General features: G+C 46.3%; 2 protein-coding genes across 10 annotated transcripts in view; both read left to right on the top strand.

Moving 5' to 3' along the window:
* HYDIN (HYDIN axonemal central pair apparatus protein) overlaps positions 1-21,875 on the top strand; it is a 415,526-nt gene extending 393,651 nt beyond the window's left edge. For all 9 annotated transcript variants that reach the window (XM_037516090.2, XM_054696975.1, XM_054696976.1 and 6 more), the window contains 10 exons: positions 1,338-1,536; positions 5,108-5,266; positions 7,624-7,901; positions 9,150-9,369; positions 10,891-11,103; positions 11,960-12,123; positions 13,823-13,973; positions 17,153-17,383; positions 19,180-19,404; positions 20,829-21,875. In XM_037516090.2, coding sequence (XP_037371987.1) covers positions 1,338-1,536; positions 5,108-5,266; positions 7,624-7,901; positions 9,150-9,369; positions 10,891-11,103; positions 11,960-12,123; positions 13,823-13,973; positions 17,153-17,383; positions 19,180-19,404; positions 20,829-21,311 — 2,323 coding nt within the window. In that variant the 3' untranslated portion in view covers positions 21,312-21,875. The remainder of the gene's footprint in view (positions 1-1,337; positions 1,537-5,107; positions 5,267-7,623; positions 7,902-9,149; positions 9,370-10,890; positions 11,104-11,959; positions 12,124-13,822; positions 13,974-17,152; positions 17,384-19,179; positions 19,405-20,828) is intronic.
* Positions 21,876-25,057: 3,182 nt separating this feature from the next.
* The window catches only part of VAC14 (VAC14 component of PIKFYVE complex), a 49,418-nt gene continuing 48,940 nt past the window's right edge, over positions 25,058-25,535 (top strand). The window contains exon 1 of the mRNA XM_037516094.1: positions 25,058-25,443. Within this exon, the coding sequence (XP_037371991.1) occupies positions 25,340-25,443 (104 nt within the window). The 5' untranslated portion in view covers positions 25,058-25,339. The remainder of the gene's footprint in view (positions 25,444-25,535) is intronic.

A 25,535-nucleotide genomic window follows, 5' to 3' on the forward strand; every position in this document is an offset into this window, starting at 1 on the left:
AACAGGAACTGAACCTCCAAGGACTGTCCCAGGGACCTGTGTCCACTCAAAGATCTCAAGGTCAGTACTACGCAATAGGCCTGGTGATGGAAATGTTATATATCTGGACTGTCCAGTATGAGGGTGTAGACAGCTTACGTGTTGCTTTTGCAGCTGAGGCACTGGGTTCTTTATTTTGTTTTATTTCATAGCTGTTTGTCCAGTGGCTACCATGTTAGCATTAGCACAGATGTAGGTTTGAATCCCAGCTTTTTTCTCACTAAGTGACCTTGGGCAATTTTTTTAAACTCTCTGTTCCTCAGTCTCCCTGTCTCCAATAAGGGATAGAAATAGTAACTCTCCTATAGGGCTATTAGGTGGGTGAAATTAGTTCATCTAGAGAGAGGACCAAGAACAGTTACTGGAACTTAGTAACAGTAATCGGCGTGATTACTGTTACTGCTAATACTGCTGCTGACACTGCTGTTGTCATGGTGATGATGATTCTGGTCGTGGTGGTGGTGGTGATGGTGTTCTTGATTGTTAAATGACAAGAATATCATGTAATTAAATACTGCTTTAAGATCTTACCTGCTTACATTCTTTCTTGCATGATTTAATTTAATCTGAATCTTACTTTGTTTGAAGCATTGACTCCATTTATTGGCTTGACTGGACCCTTCTAATTAATGACCTGTGCGGCAGACAAGGAGAGGTTGTTCTGGAGAGTTCTAGGTGCCTTCTTGTCACAGGATCCTTTTTCTAGTTGAGCAATGAAGGGGGGTGTGGAGAAGAAAAAAGAAAAGGGAGAAGAAAAGGAAAAGGAGCTCCCTTTATGGAATGTTTCCTCTGTGACCTACTTTGCAGCTGCTATAGTCATCATGTCATTTAATCCTTACAACAGCCTGACGAGGTAGCTGTCACTACTGCTGTTTTACAGATAGGGAAACAGAGACACATGGCTGCGTAGTAATACAGCCTGGATCCAAACTCCTCTCTGGCTCCAGCACACACATGCCTCTCCCCAGTGCTTTGCCACCCAGCTACTTCAGGAAGCCCTTCTCTCACTGGCAACCACCAAACCTGCGTGGCACTACCAAGTGAGAAGGGATAATTAGAGTGGGAAGTGCTGGGCAAAGGTTCACAGGTTCACTGTGAACCTGTGCTTTGGCTGCCTGGCTCTGCCAGCACTGCAGGGAGTGCCCTGGAGAGTGTGGGACAGCTCGTCCCTGAAGTCCCATCCAGGCCTTAAATTCTGTGACCCGAGGACAGCAGGGCAGGAAATCTAAGGAGACAGAGTTCATTTCTCTGGGTCGGCCTGCTCAGTGCTGACACACCTTCCTCCCGGTTCTTTCCAGCATAGAGTGTTTGTACTCCAGTACACCCTACCTCGAGTTGAACTTCCGTGTTGATGTGATAAAGCCAGGAAAGACTCTGGAGATTCCAATCACCTTTTATCCTCGAGAAAGCATCAATTACCAAGAACTCATCCCCTTTGAAATCAATGGGCTCTCACAGCAAATAGTTGAAATCAAAGGAAGAGGCACTGAAATGAAGGTGAGAGACAGTTGGGAGATTCTTGGGTTTGGTACCCTCTTCTTGCACTTCCCACCCTTTTTCCCTGCCTGGGCCCTCGCCTTCCCTCCTACCTCATATCCTCTGCCTCCAAGCTGTCCTCTCAGAGGTCAGCCAGTTTATGGAGGGGCTAATTGTCAAACTCCAGGGGCTCATAGACCCTACCCAGTACCAAACATCTCTGTGCCGGTGGATGCTAGTAATCAGGATACGAAGCCCTGGAGATACATTCTTTGTCTTGATGCTTAAGACTATCAAATGAACATCCCAAGCATGTCGTTTTTCTCCCACATTAGGGCATGGGTTTCTTTTAAACATGTTTTTTTTTTTCTTTTTAATTATTTTTTTATTATTCTTAATTTTTTTACATCATTGTTCATTTTTAAACAATATTTGCTTACCCCCACCCCCTCAGTTGTAGTCCCCATAAAGTTTCCTTCACCAATGCACCCGTGCACCATCACCTCAGTCCCCTGGGCTCCTCCCTCCCTCCCTCTGATCCCTCGTCCTCCTCCTCCCCTGCAGGATGTCTCTGGTTTACAATTGTTTTTGCTATGTTGTGTCTTGTACAGTTATTATTTTTTTACATTGATGTCTTATTTGGTTCCCCTATATTCCTGCTATAAGTGAGACCATCCGATATTTTTCTTTTTCCTTCTGACTTATTTCTCTGAGCATAATTCCTTCTAGCTCCATCTACATTGCTGCGAATGGCATGAGTTTATCTTTTTGGTCCTGCATCTATTTTTGGGCATTTGGGTTGTTTCCAGGTTTTACCTATTGTAAATAGTGCTGCAATAAACATAAGGGAAGGTGGTCTTTTGAATCAATGTGTTTGTGTTTTTTGGGTAGATCTCTAGGAGTGGAATTGCCAAGTCATATGGTAGCCTCCATTTTTGTAGACTGAGGAACCTCCAGACAGCTTTCCATAGTGGTTGGACCAGTTTGCCCTCCCTCCAGTAATGTAGGAGAGTTCCTTTTTCACCACATCCTCACCAACATTTGTTGTTGCTTGTTTTTCTGATATGTACTATCCTTACTGGTGTAAGGTGGTATCTCAATGTGGTTTTGATTTGCATTTCACTGATTATAAGGGATCTTGAACATTTTTTCATATGCCTGTTGGCCATTTGCATTTCCTCTTGGGAGAAATGTCTTTTAAGTTCTTCTGACCATTTCTTGACTGGGTTGTTTATTTTGTTTTTGTTGAGTCCTGTGAGTTCTTTGTATGTCTTTGTGATCAGTCCCTTATCAGTTGAATGGAGTGCAAAGATTTTTTTCCCAATCAGTGGGGTGTCCCTCTGTTTCAGTTAATGTCTCTTTTGCTGTACAGAAGCTTTTCGGTTTGATATAAGCCCAGGAGTTTATCTTTTCCTTGACTATCTTTGCTTTGAGTGATGAGTCTTTAAAGATGTTATTGTGATGTATGTCTTGTATTATTTTACTTATATTTTCTTCTATTTATTTTATGATTTCAGGTCTTATGCCCATTTCTCATCCATTTTGAGTTGATTTTTGAGAGGTAGTGGTCTAGTTTCATTTTTTTGCACGTGATGGACCAGTTTTCCCAACACCATTTATTTAACAAACTGTTCATGTTCCATTGTATGTTCTTTGCTCCTTTGTCAAAGATCAGTTGTCCATATAAGTGTGGTTTTATTTCTGGGCTCTCTATTTGGTTCTACTGGTCTGTGTGATTTTTTGTTCCAATACCAAACTGTTTTAATTATTATGGCTTTGTAGTATAGCTTGAGGTTTGGAAGTGTGATACCTCCTTTCTCCTTTGTTTTCATCAGTAGGGCTTTGGCTATTCATGTTTTTTTGTGGTTCCATATGAATTTCATCAATATTTGTTCTATTTCTTTGAAGAATGTCATTGAGATTTTTATTGGAACAGCATTGAATCTGTGTATTGCTTTTGGGAGGATGGACATTTTAATAATGTTAATTCTTCCAATCCATGAGCAGTAGATGTCTTTCCATGTCTTTGTGTCTTCTTCTATTTCTTTCAACAGTGTTTTATAATTTTCTTTGTATAGGTCTCTCACCTCTTTTGTTAGGTTTATTCCCAAGTATTTGATTTGATTTTTTTGTTTTAATTATAAAATGGATGGTTTTCTTGATTTCTTCTTCTTCAGATTGATTGCTTGTGATAGGAAGGCTACTGATATTTGTGTGCTGATTTTGTATCCTGCTACTTTACTGAACTGGTTGATTATTTCGAGTAGTTTTTCTGTGGAGTTTTTAGGGTTCTCTATGTATATTATCTTATTGTCTGCGAAAAGTGATAGTTTTACTTCTCCTTTCCCTATTTGGATTCCTTGTATGTCTTTCTCTTGTCTTATTGCCCTGGCTATGACCTCCAATATTATATTAAAGAGCAGTGGTGAGAAAGGACATCCTTGTCTTGTTTCTGATCTTAAAGGAAAGGGCTTCAGCTTTTCGCCATTGAAAATAATATTGGCGGTGAGTTTGTCGTATATGGCTTTTATCATGTTAAGGTATGTTCCTTTGATCCCGAGAATTTCAAGGGCCTTCATCATAAATGGATGTTGGACTTTGTCGAATGCTTTCTCAGCATCTATTGATATGATCATATGGTTTTTATTTTTCTTTGTGTTGATGTGTTGGATTACACTGATCTAAACATGTTTGTTTTTTAATAAAATTTGTTTTAAGCAATGTATGCAGGTATCCTTTACAGTTAGGGGACATCTTTCCTTAACAGCACCTTGATTAAGAGCCTGTCACAGGCCCCAGTAATGTGTTTGATTTAGGGGACCCCTTCCAGCCAGGTGCTCCTCATGAAAGGAAATGGCCCAGTCCTGTGTTAGTGCCTGTCCCAGCACCTAATAAATGTACACTGCTGAGAGCATTTGCATTTTAATAGGAAGGTCAAGACCTTTCAAAAGTCTCGGGAATGCATGGGATGTGGCAGCATCCCACTGGACATGGGAAGGGCGGGTGCCTGGCAGCCTTCTTCAAGCTAGATGAGCAACAAGACATTGCCATCTTGTGTGTCTGCACCCAAGCCAGAGCCAGGGGCTCTGATTCCTTCATTGCTCGTTCTTGTATTCCCTCATTCAGCACCCAATGTGTGTTGGGTAATTTGGAAAAATCCAGAGGTGACTTAAATGTCTTCTCTGAACTCCAGGAATGTACAGGCTAGTGCCAGAGACTCTCTTTTAGAAAACTTGGAAACAACTGAGCTGGGAGTAAAGATAGTTGGGGGATTCGTAGTTTGGTGACTAATCAAATGACAGGGACCAGTGGGTGCTGCTCTTTGTGGGTCATTGTTTAACTCAGCCCCTTCCAGTGTATCCTCAAGGTGCCCTGAGCTTTCCCTTCACATCTCCCAATCTAGTTGTAATTATGTAGCTGTGTGATGAGTTATTCATTGGGCATTTTGTGTGAATAAGGTTTTTATTGAGTAAGTGAATGCCTGTCCGATGTGAAGAAAGCAGGACACACTTGCACACCCTGGACAGACACAGCATTCACTGAGGGACCCTCCCTCACTCCCCTCTCCCCGTTCTCTTTTTTTATCCCACAGCTTACCATCACAGACCCAGCCAACAGGATTGTGAAGTTAGGAGCTCTCCTGCCAGGACAGGTTGTGAAAAAAACAGTTTGCATCGTGAACAACAGCCAGGCCCCGCTCACATTTATCCAGTCAGTCATGTTCTCGACTCCAGAACTCCAAGAACCCAAGGTTGGTACTGGGGTTCCAATGGCTCTTCCTGCTTCCCGGTGTCACAGGTGTCCAAGTTAGCCACACTGACAGCACACAGTTCTCAGGCACCAGCAATGTGCCAGCTCAATCAGAGCTTCCATGTGCCACCCAACAGCGTAGGGTTAGTGCGTTTATTCTTCTCATTCTACGTATAAGGAAATCAAGGCTTAGTGAGGCCACATTCCTCCAAAGAACAGCAGCATGAAATAGAAAACTAGATTTGAGGGGATTCAGAAGATCTGGATTTCAAAGAATATAGCTAGAAAACCGTAAAGGAAAACATTTTGTCCATAAGCTCATACCTAGAAATAATCATTTAATATTTTGGTGCCTTTTTTTTTCAGTGTTTCTCCCATGCATTTTTCTATAAAAATAAAATTATAATGTTCATATTGCTTTCAGTCCTCCGTTACCGGCTAGTAATATATCCTAAACATTTTCCATGTCATTTGTTTATTTATGCCTCCCTGACATAGTTGGGCCAGTCCTCTATTTCTACTCCTTTCAGGTATTTCTAACTTTTTGATTATAAACAACAATGTAATATCCATGTAACCAAACTTTTAAATACATCCATGATTTTCTAATTAAGACAAATTCCCAGAAGTGGACTTGTTGAGCCAAAAGAAAAAGTTTTTTTCCATGCACATCGCCAGTCTGCCTCTGAGAGACTTTCCCCTGGTACACTTGTGTCAGCGGTGTAGGGGTAGATGCTGGTTGCTGAACCCACATCCTGAGTTCCCTGAATAGAGAAGCTACCTGTCCCGACTGCCTGCTCCCCAGCTTACAGTCACCAGTGTTCAGACTGACCTTTGGGAGGACCAGAGGCAGTTCATTCTGAGGGCCATCCCGTTATTCAGTTGGCTCTTAAATTTACTCAGGGAATATGTTGTAGGTACTGGAAGTATTAGGGTATGTCTTAGTCGTTTGGGCTGACTTCAGCAACACATACTGACTTTCTGACATTCTGAAAGCAGAGGGTTCATAAGCAGAGAGCAACATGGTCAGTTTCCAGTTTCTGATTTCCAGTTTCTGGTGTGAACACTCCTAGTGGCTTGCAGACAGCAGCCTTCCCGCTGCATCCCCACATAACGGAGAGAGGAGATTGAGTTCTCGCAAGTATATTCTTATAGGGACACTAACTCCATGATGAGGGAACTGCTCTCGTGACCTAGTTACTTACCATGAACCTAAATGCTTTCCAAAGCCCCCATCTCCAAATCACACACACACATGACTTTGGGGAAAACACAATTCAGCCCACAGCCAGGTCAATATGACCTAGACTTTGATCTGCTGGGAGTTCACAGGACACATGGACCGCACAGAAACCAGCAGGGACAGGGTGTGGATTGGGGCTGCTCCCAGAGACGGGGCCTCAGAAGGGCTCACGGTGGAGAGAGGTCTGTACTGAAATTGAAGAGATGAAGAGGCAGCTTCCGGGAGCCTGAGGGAGTGGGGTGTTTCTGGTGGGCTGAGGTTTAGGAGCTTGAAAGGGGCTGTGCTTTTAGAAACCTAGATGTGATTCAGTGTTACAGGAGTGCTGCAGGCCATCTGGGGATTTCAGGATTCAGAAAGCCTGGCTGTGAGAGGTCGGCCAAAGCAAAAGACCCAGTGCGCATTCTGCCCCAAGGACCGCCCCCCCCTCCCCCCCCGTGCCAGCCACACTCAGGCACCCACAGTGACCTGTGGGTTGACTTCCAATGTCAGTATGTTGACATATCTCTATGATCACTTTCCTGTTGCTGCTTCCCAGCCCATTGTCTCACTCCCTGCTGCCACGGGTCACTTGCTGGTGGCTGCTCAGAACTCTGTACCAAAAGGAACTTACAGATGGAAAGGGCTCAGGCTTCTGTAAAGCTGCTTTTGACTTGATTGTTACCATGACACAGGGAAGAGAAGACCCATATGAATCCAAACTGTAGAAGACATGGGTCACTCGGGGCCCAGTCAGTGGGCCTAGGGCAGGGCAGAGGACAAGACCCAGGAATCTGATTTTAATCTGCACACTGAGAAGTGTGACTCAGGAAGTTCTGGGAGCACTGAAGTTGTTTGCAAGGAGTTGCAAAAAGAATTAACATTTACTGAACACCTACTGTGTGCCACACATTTTATATAGGCAGTCTAAATCTCCTCCACAGAGTACATCTCAGAAAGTTTAAATAACTTACCAACCATGACCCAACAGGTAAGAGAGAGAAGAAGTGAGGTTTGCCCCCTAGAATATAACAGCCCGCTCCCCCTTCCCCGCAGCAGCCAGACCTCCAGGAATGGTGGCCTCAGAGGCTCCCACTGCCCTGTGCTCAGCTGCTGAGTCTCACTGTCATCTCGTCCAGGTTATCACCTTGTTACCCTTCCACAACATCACGCTGAAGCCCAAACAAGTCCATAAGCTGGAAGTCATCTTTGCCCCGAAGAAGCGTGTCCCTCCCTTCACCGAGGAGGTGTTCATGGAGTGCATGGGACTCTTGCGCCCCCTGTACCTTCTCAGTGGCTGCTGCCAGGCCCTGGAGATCTCCCTGGACCAGGAGCACATTCCCTTTGGACCAGTCGTGTACCAGACACAAGCCACACGCCGCATCGTCATGTTGAACACAGGAGACCTGGGTGCAAGGTAGGGGGACAGTGCCCCCACCCCAAGGCTGGAGCAGACCAGAGTTCTGTCCCTGCACTGACCCTGGATTTGGACTAGTCACTTGTTTCACAAGGGTGGCCGCTTCTTTATTTCTTTTCCATCCTCTGCCCTCTAGATGGAGCAGCGTTGGCCTCATGGGGCTGATCGCTGCTGCCTTTAGTAAAATTAGTATGATAGAGGACATTTTCTCAGTGCCTGTTACACAGGCATGCCTCATTGCCCTTAACCCCAGCAACAGTTCTATGAGACCAGTGTTTGGCGCACCCATTTTACAGATGAGAAAACTAAGATATAAAGAGATTAAATAACTTTTCCAAATGCACGCAGGTGCAATGACAAGCATTCTTATATATAATATCCCACTAAATTATCCCATGACCCTCTTAGGTAGGTACTGTGTTGTCCTCATTTCACAGAGGAAGCTGGGGCTCAGAGTAGTTGGGTGACTTGCCCAAGGTCACACAGCCAGGAAGTGAGAAAGATAGGTTTGGGAGCCAGGTATACCTATGGCAGCTCTCTTTTCAAGACTCTCCCACTTGCTAGCAGGTACCCAGCCCACAGGCACTGGGTGTGTGCCACCATAACGATGCAGGCTGCATGCCTGCAGGGGGCACCCATCACACAGAACCCAGTGTGAACAGGACCCTAAGGTGCAACGTGCCACCTGGCATTGGAAGAACTGGTCTGTACCATCTACCCTCTGTCTCCTACCTGGATCTAGTGCCAGACAAGAGGAATGACCACACAGGGCCATCAGACGCCAGTGCCACCAAGAGCAGCTACGGCTCTCACATGAAGTGATACTCTCCACCCTCCTGGGTCTGAACCTCCTGGGTCAGTGCAGAGCATGGCTAAGGCCATGGTCTCGGGAGAGTGCCGGTCCTAGCACGGCCACCCCCTAACCCTGCAACCTTGGGCACACCTGTGTAAGAACATTTGTACGTATCGTTCCCTGATGCGGCATCTCTTCTGGGCAATAAGATGCATCCACTTCCCTCCCTGCTCAGCTTGTAGAGAGAGCTGAGTCAATCTACCCAGGAGTGACCTTGGCCCTTGCCCCACCCTGTCTCTGCTTTGCCCCCTGAATTTTCTTCCTTCCCAGTCCCATGAGTATACAAGGGACTGAGGCTCCCAACTGAAACCCCAGGCAGTCTTTTGTTCTCAGTAGCAGTGAGGACACAGACACACCTGGATGTTAATAAACTCTCTTCTTTTGTCTTGGCAAAGGTTTAAATGGGATGTCAGAAAATTTCAGCCTCATTTCTCCATCAGCCCAGAAGAAGGCTATATCACCTCAGGCATGGAGGTTTCTTTCGAAGTGACCTACCATCCCACCAAGGTGGGCAAGGAGAGTTTTTATAAAAACTTGCTGTGCTTCATCCAGGGAGGCAATCCTCTAAGCTTAACCCTGTCTGGAGTCTGCGTGGGACCCCCTGCAGTGAAAGAGGTCAGTAGGTGCTGCCCAGGGATGGGCCAGTGGGCCCAGCAACCCCCAAGTGAACTTAACCAAGCCTTCTGGTTAGAAACAAGTGACTGGTCAAGCAGTCCTCAGTGCCCACATCAAACTTTCAAACCTACCCTTCCTGCCACAGGGCCTTTGCACGTGCTATAGCCACTGCTGGAATACTCATTTCCCTCTGTTGGTTCAGTTATTTCCTATCCATTCTTCAGCTCTCAGCTCAGGCATTACATTCTCAAGGAAGCTTGCATTCACATCTTTGGCTAGATCAAATTCTGTTATAAGCTTTGTGAGTAAAGTTAAACAAAAAATACTTGGGTTAATCCTCTGCTAGTCCTGTTCCTAGAAGCGCAAAGTGGACTTTCCTGGCAACATTGCTTATGGTAAAAATAACACCTGATCTCTGTCCATGTCTTCGAGTTAGTAATAGGTAGAATGTTACATAAATGAATCATATAATATTCTATAACAAGTATGTTCAAGTCCTGGCAAGAACATACATTTTCATTTTCTTGAGAAATGCCTAGGAGTGGAATGGCTGGGTGATAGGATATACGTATGTTCCCCTCTTTACAAACCTACCAAACTGTTTTCCATAGTGGTTGTGTCATTTTACAGTCCCACCAGGGATGTTTGACATTTACACTTGTCCCACATCCATGTCGGCACTAATTTGGTCAGTTCTTCATTTTAGCCATTCTAATAGTTTTTTTTTTAATTTTTATTTCCCTATTGACTAATGATGTTGAGCATCTTTTCAGACACTTATTGGCCATCCATAGATCTTATTTGTTGAAGTGTCTATTTAAATCTTCTATTAACTGGGTTATTTTCTTATTATTGAGGTTTGAGAACTCTGTATACTCATGACAAAAGTTTTACATATAGCTCTTCCATATTTTTAGAGTTATTTTTCTATGTACAAAATATCAACCAAAATTCTTTTTTTTTTTTTTTTGCATATAGATATCCAATTGTTATAGCACCACTTGTTAAAAAGATATCTTTTCTCCTCTGTACTGCCAAAACCAGTCAATAGATATGTATGGGTATATTGCTGAACTCTGTTCTCATTCATTAATCTATTTAACTCTCTTTATGCTGATAGTACTACACTGTTTTAGTTGCTAAATTCAATGGCCAGTTCTCACCCCTCAACTTTCTTGACTTCCCAATAGCATTTGACACCTTGAACTAGTCTCTTTTCCTTCAAATATATCCTTTACATGGCTTCCAGAATACCAGTCTCTCCTGGTTTTCCTCTTACCATGTTTTCTCCTTCTCCTCAGCACATCTCCTGATTCTTAGCATTAGTGCATTCCAGCCAGGAATTAGTCCTTAAATGCCTTCTTTTGGGTAAATATTCTTAGTGATCTAATCCAATTTCTTGGCTTTAAAAAGACATTTCTCTACTGATAACTGCATAACATATATCTCTAGCCTCAACCTTTTACTTGAACTCCAGATTTGTGAGTTCTACTGTCTGATTGAGTTGTCATTTTCTTCCAGGTGGTAAATTTCAATTGTCAGGTGCGCTCCAAGCACACACAGACCATCATGCTTTCAAACCGTACCAACCAAACCTGGAATCTGCACCCCATTTTTGAGGGGGAGCACTGGGAGGGGCCGGAGTTTATCACCCTGGAGCCCCACCAGCAAAACAAGCCTTATGAGATAACCTATAAACCCCGCACCATGAACGTGGAGAACCGCAAGCATCAGGTAGGCCGAGGCTTCCTCTGCCCCCGTGGCTTACCTGCTTGGTTGGAGGAAGGATTTGAACAAGAAAAGCTAAGAGTCAGTTTGGGAGCCCAGAGGATTGACAAGAGGGGACCCCACAACTCATGCTGGAATAGTGGGGAACTGTAAAGATTACTAAGTCCAGAACTTCCCTTTGGTCCATATGTTTTCATGGGTGGGGGATACTCCTGGAACCAGGGGCTCAGTCTTGAACTAAGCAGCAAGCAATTAACATTTGGCTTAATTCGAAAATAACATCTTAGTGACTGAATAGAAATTTTAAAATAATAGACCACAATATTCCACCCTACAAATGCTATCTTTACTACCAATCCTTGTTCAGAAACAACCACAGCTGCCATCATAGCATACCCAATTTTGCATTTTATTTTCACTTTGCATTATATTTGAGCATTTTTCTATTTAACTCTGTAGTCTTTGTGATACTTATTTTTAATGATTGCCTAATAGTTTGTTGCATGAGAATTTAACATTCCCCAGTTGTTGAATATTTAAGTTACCTCCAGATTTCATTCATATAATAAATACTTGCTATATATACAATATATGTATGTATACACACATATACACACAGACACACACATATGCATGCATGTCTGTCTGTATATAACTTTTTCCTCTAGAACAATTTGGGGTGGGATTCCTGGTTCAAATACGTACGATGATTTTTATGACTCTTGAAACATTTCCAAGCTGCTTTCCAAAAGTGTTATGATTATTTGCACAGACTCCATAGTCCTGTGTCACCTCCTTGCCTGAGAGGTATCTAACAAAGGACCCCTTCTGTTGCTCTGACCACATTTCTTCCTCCCCACAGGGCACCCTCTTCTTCCCCCTCCCAGATGGCACCGGCTGGCTGTATATGCTGCATGGCACTGCTGAGTCCCCCAAAGCTGTAGGCAATATCTACCGTGAAGTGCCATGCAAGACGCCCTACACCGAGCTCCTACCAATCAGTAACTGGCTGAACAAGCCCCAGAGGTGAGGAAGTGCAGCAGGGCATAGGGGTGAGGTGGAAGGAACACTGCCACTGTCTAGCCTGGCCATTTCCTTTGCCAGTGCCTCTGCAGGAAAAAGAGAGACGACCTTGACGGCCAGACCTTGACGGACGTCTCAGGCGTCAAAGAGCTCCTCCTGTTCAGCACTATCTATAAATGGCAGGGTTCTTATAAATCTCATAGAACAGTGCCTGGCACATAATAAGTGCTCAGTAATTGTTAGTTGTTACAACAGTTTTCTCTCATCCACTTGGGGTACATTCTTACACCCCAAATGGATGCCTGATGCTGGGGGTAGTAGCCAACCCTATACATTGTGTATTTTCCTATATGTATGTATACATGATCAAGTTTAATGTATAAATAAGGCAAGTAAGAGATTAAAGCAATCAGCAATAACACAATAGGACAATTATAACAATACACTGTAATAAAAGGTACAAGACTATGCTCTCTGCCTCTCCCTGTCTGTTTCAAAAGATCTCATTGTACATACTATCCTTGGACCAAATTTGGTCCTAATGCTTTCAGTGAAACCTTTGGAAAGTAAAACTGCAGATTGGGGGGACCTCTGTATTACAGTTATCATAGTGATAGTGACAGTTGTTCTTATTAAGTGTGTGTCTTATCTAAGCCCCTGGGTGGAGAGGGTGTCCATTGGGTCTTGTAGTTGCAGTGGGAGCAGAATAGAAGGCAAGGACTAGACAATCTTGAGGCCAGCCAGCCCACTCCTTTCTTTTTCTTTTTTAAAGATTTATTTATTTATACAAGAACCAGGGTACAGGCCAGATGTGTGGGAGAGTGAGAGGACTCACCAGAGACAGAGTGGGGAACAGAACAGGCAGACCGACAAAATACACTGCTGAGGGGAGCAGCGGGAGAGACAGGAGAGGTCTGCTGCACCATATGGGATTCTTGCCGGCCGGCCAGGATCGAACCCACGCTGCAGAGGCTGCGGACAGCTTCACGGTGCAGCGCTCAACCGCCTGCGCCACCAGGGGAGGTCCATCCTGCTCCTTTCTTGATGGAGGGTCAGAGGCTGGGAAGAGAGGCATGGCTCACTGAAGAGCCACCTATTTAACGCGTATGGATAAAAAGGTCCAGACCTAAGTCTGAATCCTAGTTCTGTCAACATCTAGTCATATATAATGTATTTATTTTCTTGCATCCCCTCAGGTGTAGTCCCCATAGTTCTCCCACCACCATGGCCCTCATGCTCTTCTCTCCTCTGCCTCTCCCTCCCCTCCCTTGCTGTTTGCTTCAAGTTTGTCTATGGTCACCTTGCAAGTTTTATCTTTTTCCTAACACTTTGTTTTGGTTTTTCTATGCTCTCCCTATAAGTGAAACCATTTAATGTTTTGCTTTTTCCTTCTGACTTATTTTGCTTAGCATAATCCCTGCCAGCTCCACCCATGTTGCTTCAAATGGCATGAGTTTATCTTTTTTGATCACTGAGTAGTGTTCCATTGTAATACCTAGTCATGTTACAGGCGTATGTTATCTTCCTTCTCTTGGTCTCTATCTCCTCATTAGTGAATGGTGGTCACTGTATTATTAGTGTCAGGCAAAGATTGATCTGCTTTCTCTAAAATCAAGAGCAGAGATAGCACGTTCCCTCTTTCCTTTGAGCAGACAGCCTCATTCCCTCTCCCCCCTTTTCATATGCTTCTGTGCTCCCCCAGATTCCGGGTCATTGTGGAAATGGTGAAACCAGAGAGGACAGACCTCAGTGTAACCATGAAGGGCCTTGACTACATAGATGTGCTGTCTGGCTCCAAGAAAGACTACAAGCTCAATTTCTTCTCGTACAAGGAGGGAATATACACTGCAAAGGTATCCACATGTCAAGGCTCTGCCCAGGGCCCCTTGAGGTTTGACCCTGAGGTTGACCCTCCTGGTATTAAGGAGTGAAGATGTTCTCCCCAGACAGCTTATCTTTATCCTGTCAGGCTGACACTCAGAGTCATCAAGCAAGGGCATTCAGGGGGTGCAGCCTCTTTCAGATGAGACCATATTTCAGGGCCAGCCAACCATCATGTAGGACCATGCCCAACCTTTGAGGCAACAGAGTCTGGAAAATCCTTAAGCAGTAGGCAACATCAGATCAGCAAACACTGATTAAAGAAGGCCCCATGTTCTGAGGGCTTATGGTATCCAGCAATGTGCTGAGCATGCAACACACACAGCTGATAATGGCAATGCTGGGGTTCAGTTCTGAGCCATCTGCTCCCAGACACCTCAAGGTCTTGCACATTTGAACTGTTCCTTCTAATTCTCATTTCTTCAGCAAGAGTCTGTTGAGCATAGATGACATGTACTAAGTGCTAGTAACACAGCAGTGTCTAAAAATATGCTCTGATCTCAAGGAATACACAGTCCTGTGACAGGAAGTGGTCATTCATCAGATAATCACACCATGAATGTATGACAACGATTTGAGATAAGTGCTTTGGAGAAGTGGAGCATCTGTGGATCTGCAGTTCATGGGGTGAGGTCAGGGATGAAGGTGGCGTTTTGAAAGGTATCCACTTATAAATGATATTCAAAGATATGATGGAGATGGAATAATCTAGGGGAAGATTTAAAGTGAAAAAACATATATCTAGAAATACCCCTCCAGAAAAACACACTGGCAAAAGCTACCCAGGGGCATATAGTGCCCTCTCCTGCAGTCCTGAAGGCTGCTTTTCTCAGATTGCATTCATAGACATGCCAACAGTGAATCTTCAAAGAATCAAAAAACATCCAAAGGGGGGGGGGTGGAGAAAAATGGCCACCATAAAATAGAAATACCAGCTCAATGAATAAGAAACCCCCCCCAAGAGAAAAGAGTTATTAAAGCAAACAGAAGATAATTATTGATTATCATGAATACCCTCAAAGGAATAAAGGAAGATAATCAAACCATGAAATAGGAACAATAAGCTATAGTGGAAAAAAACAATAAGCTATGGTGGAAATGAAAATAGAATACTAAAGGGGCCTCCCTGGTGGCGCAAGAGGTTAAGATACAACCTATGAAGCCATCCATAGCCACTGCAGCACGAGTTTGATCCCCGGCCAGGGAGCTACCCACATGGCTCAGGAGACCTCACTTGCCCACGGCTCCCCTCAGCACTGTATTTTAGTCAGTCTGCCTGTTCTGTTCCCCATTCTGTCTCTGGTGAATCCTCTCACCACTCCCCCCATACCGCTGGCCTGTACCCCAGTTCTTGTATGCATAAATAAATAAATCTTTAAAAAAAAAAAAAGAAAAGTAGAATACTAGGAATAGAAAGCTGTAGGGAAAGGCTGAATAGTGTAATGGACCCTGAGGGAGAGACGACAGGGGCCTGCTCTGAGAAAATCTTCATTGGGTGATTTTGTCCTAGTGTGAGGTCATCCAGTCTACCTGCACAAACCTAGATGGTTCAGTTTGAAGGGTCCAGCTGTAAGGTAAGAAATGTTAAAATTTTGACTCAAATTATGACAAGTTAAAAATTTTAATTGTCAGCTCTAGAGCAAACCACTAAGAATCTGTCGCTTTAAAACATAGCTAAGCAGTCAGTAGAAAAGATAGAACATATTCCAAGAGGTTACTTGTTGATCCAAAAGAAGGCAGGAAAGTAGCAACCAAAGAAGAAGGAAAATATGAAGGGGACAAATGGACAACAAGCGAGAGGGCAGACTTTAACCCAAACACGTAACTAAAATGTAAAAGACTAAACATTCCAGTGAAAAGACAGAGGGTGTCACCCCCACGTTCACCACAGCACTTTTCTCAGTAACCCAGATTTGGAAGCAACCTAAGGGTCCACTGACAGATGACTGGCCAAAGAAGATGCGGGATGTATACCCAACAGAAAACTGTGCAGCTATTTAAAAAGGGAACCTTGCCATTTTCAACAACACGGATGGACCTAGATGAAGAAAGAGAAATACCAGATGAAGAAAGAGAAACACCATCTGATTTCACACATATGTAGAAGATAAAGAAACAAAGCAAATGAACAAGCAAAACAAAACAAAAACAAGCTCTTGGACTATAAGAACAAAATGGTCCTTACCAGAAGGGGAGGAGAAAGACAGTGGGTGAATGAGGGGAAAGGAATCAGTTGCATGGTGGAGGATGGAAACTAGAGATTTGGGGGTGAACATAATGTAGTCCATATAGATGTTGCTTTATAGTGAGGTGTGCTGAAACCTGTCTAATGTTATATACCAATGCTACTCCAAGCAAAAAAAGGTTTATTTAAAAAAGACAAAGAAGGTATCAGCAGCATTCTAAATTTAAAGACAGGAAGAGGTTGAAAGTAGAAAGACATATGTAAAGAACTATTACCTAATAGTAAGATTAACAACAAGGTGTTGAAAAGGAGAAAAGACTTGAATAGCCTCTCAGGAGTCGCTGGGAATGAGCAGTGGGCAGCCGGTGTCCAGCAGCATCAGCCACCCCGGGAACACTGAGCAGCTAATGGAGACTGAGATGCAGGGCAGGGAGCAACAGCTGCAGGTGTGATCTCCAGAGTCAGTCCAGTCTGGATTCAAATCCTGGTTCTGCTAAACCTCAGTTTCCTCATCTTAAAAAAAAATGGTGAGGGGAATAATAGGACTCTCTATACAATGCGAATTCAATAAGTACGTCTAGCATGACGTGACCATTCATTAAGGGTGAGATGCCATCCTCGCCCTCACCATCGTCATCACCACTACTACTGCTAACGCTGCTAGCAGCAACAAGATCAGGAGTGAAGTCACTGCAACATGAACTTGTCACAGTTTTGCTTGTTCTCCAGGGCCAGCCAGCTGCCCCACAGGTGACACCTTTACCTTCAGCACTATGTAGTGCTCCTCCAGCCGAGCCAGAGCAGAGGAGGAAAAGGCTGGCAGGGGCGAGGGTGGGTGGAGAGGTGTGTCAGCCTGCTGCCCACGCTTCACGTCCCCAGGCAGAGAGGAAGAGCTCTAGGAGACGCAGAAGACCCCCTGCTAACCCCTCTCCTCTGCCCTGCTTCCTCCCACCCCCGTGAACCCAGGTGATCTTCCGAAATGAGGTAACCAACGAGTTCTTACACTACATGGTGAGTTTCAGGGTTATCCCTTCAGGCATCATAAAAAGCATCGATATGGTGAGTCTGGTCCGGCAGAGCACGTCCGCCTCCATCAAGCTGGAGAACCCCCTGCCCTACTCGGTGACCTTCTCCGTGGAATGCAGGATACCTGACATCAGTCTGCCCTCCCTATTTGCAGTGCCTGGCAACTCTGAGGTACAGCCCTGGCCCTCAGGGGCTCCCTGACACCTATAATAGAGGCTTCTGCCCTTAGGGCCTCCAGATGCACCTGTCTGCAGCTGGTGGGACCAGACCTGGCGGTGGGCGGGAGACCAAGACCATGGATCAATCACACTCTCCCCTTTCTCCTATAGCCCAGTCCCCACAGGAAGTGAACAAAGACTCATAGGTGGGGGCGTCACTGTCGTCAGCTCTTGTCTCTATTATGTTTGCCTTATTCTAATCTAAAGGGGAAAACTTTCAGTTTCCCCATTTATTGTGATGTTAGTTTTAGGTTTCTTATAGACACTCCCCCCTTATCAGATTAAGGATGTCCCCTCCTATTCCTAGTCTAACTAAAGCTTTTTCAAAACACCATGAATGGATATTTTTTATCAAATGTTTTGACTGCGGGATTGATTAAGATGTTCATATGATCTTTGAATTTGTCAGTGTATCAACTAGCTGATTTTCCTAAAGTGACACCAATTTTTCATTCACGGGATAAAACCCATTTAGTCATGTAACATTCTCTTTATTGCTGGATATTGCTGGATTCAGCTGGAAGACACTATTAGGTGTTTTGCATCTATGTTCAGAAGGCGGACTAACAGCCAATTTTCCCTTCTCATGTTGCCCTTACTGAATTTTGCCAGCAAGATTAAGCTAATGCGAGGTCTCCCTCTCATTCCTTTCCCGGGAAGAGTTTATGGCATACGAGATTATCTGGTAGAACTTAAAAGTAAAGCTTTGGTCCTGGAATTTCGCCAAGGGAAACTTTTTGAGTATTCACTAGATTACTTTAATGGTTATAGGACTATGTGGGTTTTACTTATTTTCAGTCTTTATATAACCTATATTTGTTTATACTTCTGTTTATTTTCATCTAAGTATTTTAAATTGTAGAAGGTCATCTAAATGTTTATACTGTATTCTTTTCTATTAAACATCTACAACAAATTTAATCATACTCCCTTCTTAGACTGTTTTTCAGTAAGAATAGTTACTTTTTAAAGAAGCAGTCACTGCTTATGATAAAAACTAAATTTTAGCTCTACAAAAATATATGAAACAAAATCAGAGTCCTCACGATCCCATTTCACCCAACCTAAAATAGCTACTGGTAACAATTTGATATATATTTAGCCTTGCTATCTCTTGTCTATACACACATAGACATATTCTCCTCCACGAAAATGAGCTCACAGTTATATACATTTCTAGAACCTCCTTTTTTCCATTTACACTGTCATCACCAATGCTTATCACTCTGCCCCTTCCTTTTTAACAGCTACGTAATATCCCACTGAAGTGGGTAAACTGTAATTTATGTGTTGGGCGTCTTAGTGCCAACCGTTTGAATGTCTCCCTTATTTTGCTGTGATAAGCAATATTCTTTGGTCTCTGTTTTGTTCCCTACCATAACAACTGAAGGAGAAAGCCTCTCCCCAATACAGGTAGAAACCAGGAAGCTGTTCTGGATTGGCTGTGAGCAATGAAGGGCCTGAGCCCCCCATTCCTGTGACCACACTCTGCACCCCTGCACTTCTGTGAGAGAGATGATCCAGTACCTATTTTCAGATTCAAAAAGATTCCAGATATAGAAATACCTGAACTAGGGAGGCCAGAAGGGGGACAAGGAAGGGAAAAGGCCTGGTTGGGACACAGGCTCAGGATGGGTATGAGCATTTCCTTGCAAAGCCCCGTCTCCACCACCAACCGCTCTCGGTGTCTGGGTGGCGCGGGCAGGCTGGGGCTTTCAGGCTCACGGGAGACCCTGTCTTCTCTTCCAGGGCACGTTCTCATTTGAGTTCCAGCCCCTGAAAGTTGGAGAGACATTTGGGAGACTAACTCTGCATAACACTGACTTGGGGTACTACCAGTATGAGCTCAATTTGAAGGCCCTGCCCGCACTGCCTGAAAAGCCCATCCACTTCCAGGCCACTCTCGGCAGCAGCCAGAGCCTCTTCGCCAAGTTCATCAACTACACCCGGCAGAAGACAGATTACTACTGCAGGGTGAGCCACCCCGCCCCACCCCCTGCCCTTCCCTCACCAGAAGTCTGGGCTGAAAAATAACGGAAAAAGGGCACACAAGGGTGCAGAACTGAGAAACTTAGGGAGCAGGGACTCCCTCCAACCCAAAATACTTAATACTTAATGTCATTTATTAAGAAATAAACAGTACCAGGCAGATCTTGTAGGCCTTCCTTACAGACTTGCTGCCTTGCAGTGTGGGGTGTGTTGGGGAGTTTTGCTTCTCCCAGCCTGCTCAATAGTCATGGACACGGCTGTGGAATCCCGCACCCAGATTTGACTCCTGGCTTCACTGTCTGCTCTGTGTGTGAATAACTTACTAAGGCTCTCTAAGCATAACTATAGATGGCCACAGGACCCCAACCTCACAAGATTGATGTGAAGATTTTTAAATATTTATATAAAACCTGGACTTAGGGCCTGGCCCACAGCAACTGCACCATCTATGTCCTTCTATCATTTGGAATGCAGGTTTAACTGATAACACAGAAAGCCCAAACAACAGCAAAATGGAAGTGTATTTCTTTCTCAAGCAGCAGTGTGAGCCTATGTGGTTTGGGCTGGAATAGAGGCTCCATGAATTAAGGCACCCACATCCCGTGTCCTGAGGCCCTTCCCTCTGGAGAGTTGCCTGGGTGCACGTGGAACGAGATGACTTCTGTAACTTCTATGCTCCAGCCAGTGACAAGGAGGAGGAATGGGGGAGCTGCCTGTGTCACTTCCCCCCACCTTCCAACTTCCCAGGACACACCTTGCAACAAGGAGAGCTAGACGGGGTGGTCTTTACACCAGAGGCCATGTGCCCAGCTAACATCTGGGGTCCCATGACTATAGTCAAGGGGCATAGACTCTCATTTTTATCAGTCAGGAGAAGCTAGATCGTGCTGTAGTAACAAACAAACCCCCCATCAGTGATTTGGCCCCAAAAGGGTTTATCTCTCGTTCATGCTGTCTATCCAGAGCAGGTCAGCAGGGCTCTCCACTTACCACAGTCACTCAGGGATCCAGGCTGAAGAGCAAACACCATCTCAAATGTTCGCCATCATAGTCCAGAAAGTTCTGTGTACATGGAGGAAAAGAAGAGCCAGATGGGGATTTGGGGTGGGACGTGAGGGAAGGGCCAAGGGAGCAGTACCAAGGCCAGCCCCCAGCACAGTCCAGCTGGGTGTCTTTGGGCAAGTTATCTAAGGTCTCTGAGACACGGTTTCTTTGTCATAAAATGGGCATATGCATTTGTGACCGCTCCTCTCTGAAGGCATAGAGGGCACAGCTTCTGTATAAGCTGCCTGCCTCACTCTATGCCGGGTGCTTGATCCAGAGCGCCGGGCTTGGGGCCAGGCCTGAGCTGAGCTGCGGGCATGCTCGCTAGCATCTTGTCTGAGCTGAGTGCATCTGTTCCCTTTCAGACCGACTGTCCGGACTTCCACACCGAGAAGGTCATTACTGCAGCCCCTGGGGTGCAGGGGGGCACCGAGGTCAGTGTGGAAGTCTACTTCGAGCCCAGCCGCCTGGGGGAGACCAAGGGCCTCCTGATCCTGTCGTCATACATAGGTGGGGAATATATCATCCCCCTCTTTGGGATGGCGCTGCCCCCCAAGCCCCAAGGTCCCTTCCTGATCCGAGCCGGGTATAGCATCATCATCCCCTTCAAGAATGTTTTCTATCAGACGGTCAACTTCTCCATCTTTGTGGAGAGCCCAGCCTTCACCATTCGTGCCACCGACTCTGTGCGGGCCAAGAAGATCAACAATATCACCGTGTACTTTGAGGGAAACCCCTCAGGCAGCAAAGTACCCATCACCACCAAGTTGATCGTGGCTTGTCCTCCCATGGAAAACTGTGAAACGGGGGTCCAGTGGGTCTATTATCTGAAGGGCATCACCCCTTAGTGGTCCCGGGGTCAGTGGCCTCAACGAAGAGCCGTCCCCTCGGTCTGGACAGCTATGCATTTATCTAGCCCGGTCATGTACAGAGAAAATTCTCAGAATTCTAAAGCTACCATTTTATTCCAAATATATACATGACGTGTGCTCTGTATTAAACCTGGTAACTACATAAAGCTGAACTATATTTTCCTTTGCAAAGGCAAGCCTCTGGATGTAGTTTCAGAACATGTCCACAAAGCTCGGGTTCTAGGTAATCTCAGTTTGCCTGGACACAGGTGACCCATCCTTGGCCTGCTGTCATCCAGCGTGTGACCTGGGGCACCACCGCTGAGTCATTTTGTCTTTTGCTCCATCCTGGCTTAAGGCCCTTAGACTTGACTCTTTTCTCATGTGCTGTTGTATTCTGCTGTCACATAAAAGCCAAATGAGTCCTGTTTTCTAAGTGACAGATAACACAAGTTTCATCATTGCAGCAACAGGGGGCAGGAAGTCTCAGCCGAACTCCCCCAGGCCCCCGAAGTATGGACTTGACTGTGGGCACCACCCATTGAAATAAAGTTTGTTAATGACCGGCCCTGAAGTAGACTTGTTTCTGCCTACAAAGCCCCTCTATGCTGGAGGGACCCCTGCAACATCTCCTCCCGGCTCTTCATCCCTGGCAGCTTCTCTGCAGCCATGGGTCAGCCATGCCTCCCCCATGCATGAAACAACCACTTGGGAATGAACACTCCAGAGAAGTAGCTCTCAAAAATGGTCCTGGACCAGCAGCACCAGCAGTTCCTGGGCATTTCTTAAACATGCAAATTCTGGGGCCTACCCTGGACCTATTGAGTCAGAAATTCCAGGGGTTCAGCCCATCCATGTGTGTATTAACAAGGCCTGGCAGCTATTAGAGGTTTTTCTAACAGATTCTCTGGGGACTTTGGTTCCTTCACACTATACTCATCCCATTGCTATTAACAAGTTAACCTTTTTCTAGATCTAACAACTTGTTTTCGTAATGGCTAAGGACTCTGCTAATAGAGAAAGACAGAGATAACAGATTGTCCCCATGGTTAGATGAGCAAAGAATGCTCACCCAGGAGGAGGCAGTGACCCCCAAGTCAGTATGTGGCTAGCACAGAGTCTGTGTAAACCAATGTTCTCAACCTTAGTGTCCATGGCCTGCCAGGATGCACCCTCAGAGGGTCTGATCTTGTTTGGGTGAGTTCAAGAATTCCCATTTCTACCCAGTTCCTGGGGGTGCGAGAGCTGCCCCGGAGGATCCCACAGCCTGAGACTTGTCGAGACCCTGTTAGGAATGCAGGATCTCAGGCCACACTGACCCTCCAAATCAGAATCTGCATTTTTGTGTTCCCCACCCAAGGAATGCACGTCTCTGCTGAGAGCGCTGCTTTAGGTCACCAGCATAACCTGGACTTTTGCCGAATCCACAGCCCTCACACGCTGCCTGAGAGCCATAGAGGGCAGTGTCGTGCGTCCTGCTTGTGGCCTGGCTCACCACAAAAAAAAGTCCCTCCTATGACCTCCCCTAAGGGGCCCCCCATTGTATTCTTCACAAGGGGCATCTTTTCAAGGATTGAAACCTCAAACGATAAGTGGTTGTTATGACTCAAGATGGAGGACATGGTGTGAGCGTGGATGAGACACCTGCAATCTGAACATAGGGAGACTTGCGAGCCCTCGAACCTTGTTTGTTGTGTCCCATAGATCCTGATGTATGCATTGAGGATAATATTCCATTTTCAAGATGGTTATAAGCTTATTCACCCATTTAGCTACCACCACTTGTTTTGTTCACATTTAATATCCATTGGGCCCCACTGTGGTATATCTTTCGTCCTAAAGTCCTTGTCCACCGTGGAAGCTTACAATAAGGAGCTCTGATGCAACTCTCTGTGACTGCTTCTCTAGCCACACTGCGGACTTTTTTTTAAAAAAAAAAAGATTTTATTTATACATACAAGAACTGGGGTACAGGCCAGAGTGGTGGAGGGGGTGAGAGGGTTCACCAGAGACAGAATGGGGAACAGAACAGGCAGATTGACTGAAATATACTGCTGAGGGGAGCAGCAGGCAAGACAGGAGAGGTCTGCAGTGCCATGTGGGTAGCTCCCTGGCCATGGATCGAACTAGTGCTGCAATGGCTGTGGCGAATGTCATAGGTTGTGTCTTAACCCCTTGCGCCACCAGGGAGGCCCCCTATGGACTTTTATAAAGATTTTTACCACGGAGCTTCAACTTGTCCCGCCACACAGTGTGACTCTAAAAGCACTTGGGGGATCTGCTTTACCGTGGGTTTGTAACTGTGCTATCCATAGCAAGGGTTAGAGCTGAGCAGAGGGGAGAAGCTGAAGAAGAGGAAAAAGAAGGGGAGAAAGGGAGAAATAAAGACAGGAGGAGGCACATGGAGCAGAGAGACATGCGAAAATACATACTTCTGGCTCTGTCCCCCTCCACCACCTCTGTCCTCACAGGCTCTGCATGTTTCTCACATCCTGGGGTTCCATCAGTCCAGATCACTATACTTATCCCTGTTCCACCCAAGGGAGGATGGAGCTGCATGGGAACCTGGAACCTCCCTTTTTATACAGGGTCCGGGGAGACCTGCGCTCAGCGGGTTTGGGGCTCCTGCTGTTACAGAGCAACCCCGATATAAAATGGGTTGCCTGGCTGTGGGTCCTCACCCGCACGCTTAAAAGATACTTATTAATACTCCACTACAGGCACACACGAAAGGTTAATAAAAGGGAATTTACAAGGGAAAAGGAAATAAGGAAAATGTACAACTCAGGGAGAAAATAGGGAAATAAAGTCTTTCATGCGTCCTATGCGATCCGCTGACCTGGAAACCCAAAGGCACTCTCAGAGCTGGCCAGACTCTGCGAGCTGGCAGAGAGCCAAAATGGGGGATCCCCCTCCAAAGCCCACGTGTCTGGCTTTATACCAAACCTGGCTGCTTAACCCCACCCTCAGGTCCCAGCCACCTTCCCTTGGGTGGTGATGGGATTTGGAGTTCCCAGTGTCTTTGGCTTTGGCCTGGGGTGGGGGTGGGGTCCACAAAGCCTGTATGGGATTAGCTTTAGGACATCCTGTTCCCCCTAACACTGCTGTCAGTAGCCCAGTCCTCCTGGGCTGTCTGGGCGTGGCGGACACATCCTGAGTCCCAAATGTGGGGTGAGAGTCACTGGAGATTTTCGGTGGTAGACAGGTAAGGCTGTTTCTGATTGAGAATGTATTTTAATGTGTCTTTTAAAAATACATAAGTATTCAAATCTATGATTCGGGGGCATAAACAAGGCTAAAGTAGGAATTTAAGATTTTTTTTCCAAGTGAGCTGATCTGAGGAAAACAGAAATCATAGTACAAGCGGTTACGACAGGACCAGCGAAAATCGTGATGGTGTTACTCCAACTTGAGAAACACCGGCCTATGCAGACTCGGTGACTGAGTAGTGAATGAGCCAGCGCTGTCAGCATTGAATAAATTACGGAGCGTCTGGGCCCAGAAGCCATGCGCTCTCGCCGGCGGCTGCAGCAGCACGCGGGCGCCGGGGCTCCCGGCGGGCGGCCGGTCCAGGTCACGTGAGCCGGGCAGCGGGCTCGGGTCGCCGCGCTCGAGGGGCCGCGCGAAAGGAGGAAACGGAGCTGGGCGGGGGCCGGGCTCGCCCTCCCGCGGCGTGCGTGCGGGGGCGTGGCCGGGGGCGGGCCCCGCGGCGGAAGGCGGAAGCGGCTGCGGTGTCACGTGATCCGGGCATCATGGCCGCTGCCCCGTGAGCGCCGCAGGTGCCTGGCGGGAATGAGTCGCGTGAGCCGTTAGGCAGCACCTGGCAGGTGTGCGGGGACCGGATCCGGGTCCGGGTTCTGAGGCGGCGCTCCACGGTCGAGAGAAGCAGGTAGGCCTGGGACTGCGTGGTCCATGAGCCGGCGCCGGAGGCAGCGCGGAGCCGCACACTCCCCTGGCCCCGGCGCGACCCGGGCAGCCGCGGGCTGAGGAGTCGCGGGGCGCCGGGAGCGCCCCCAGCCGCCACCATGAACCCGGAGAAGGACTTCGCTCCACTCACGCCCAACATCGTGCGGGCTCTCAATGACAAGCTCTACGAGAAGCGGAAGGTGGCAGCGCTGGAAATCGAGAAGTAAGCCCTGGGGAGCGGAGCCGGGACACCGCCCTGACTGAGCGGGGTCCCGTTCCCAGGGGTCGGAGGGCTGGTCCTCACGTCTGTCCTGC

The sequence above is a fragment of the Talpa occidentalis genome, unplaced genomic scaffold (assembly GCF_014898055.3).
Source record: "Talpa occidentalis isolate TD23 unplaced genomic scaffold, MPIMG_talOcc4v2.1 talOcc4.17, whole genome shotgun sequence".
In the NCBI taxonomy this organism is placed as follows: domain Eukaryota; kingdom Metazoa; phylum Chordata; class Mammalia; order Eulipotyphla; family Talpidae; genus Talpa; species Talpa occidentalis.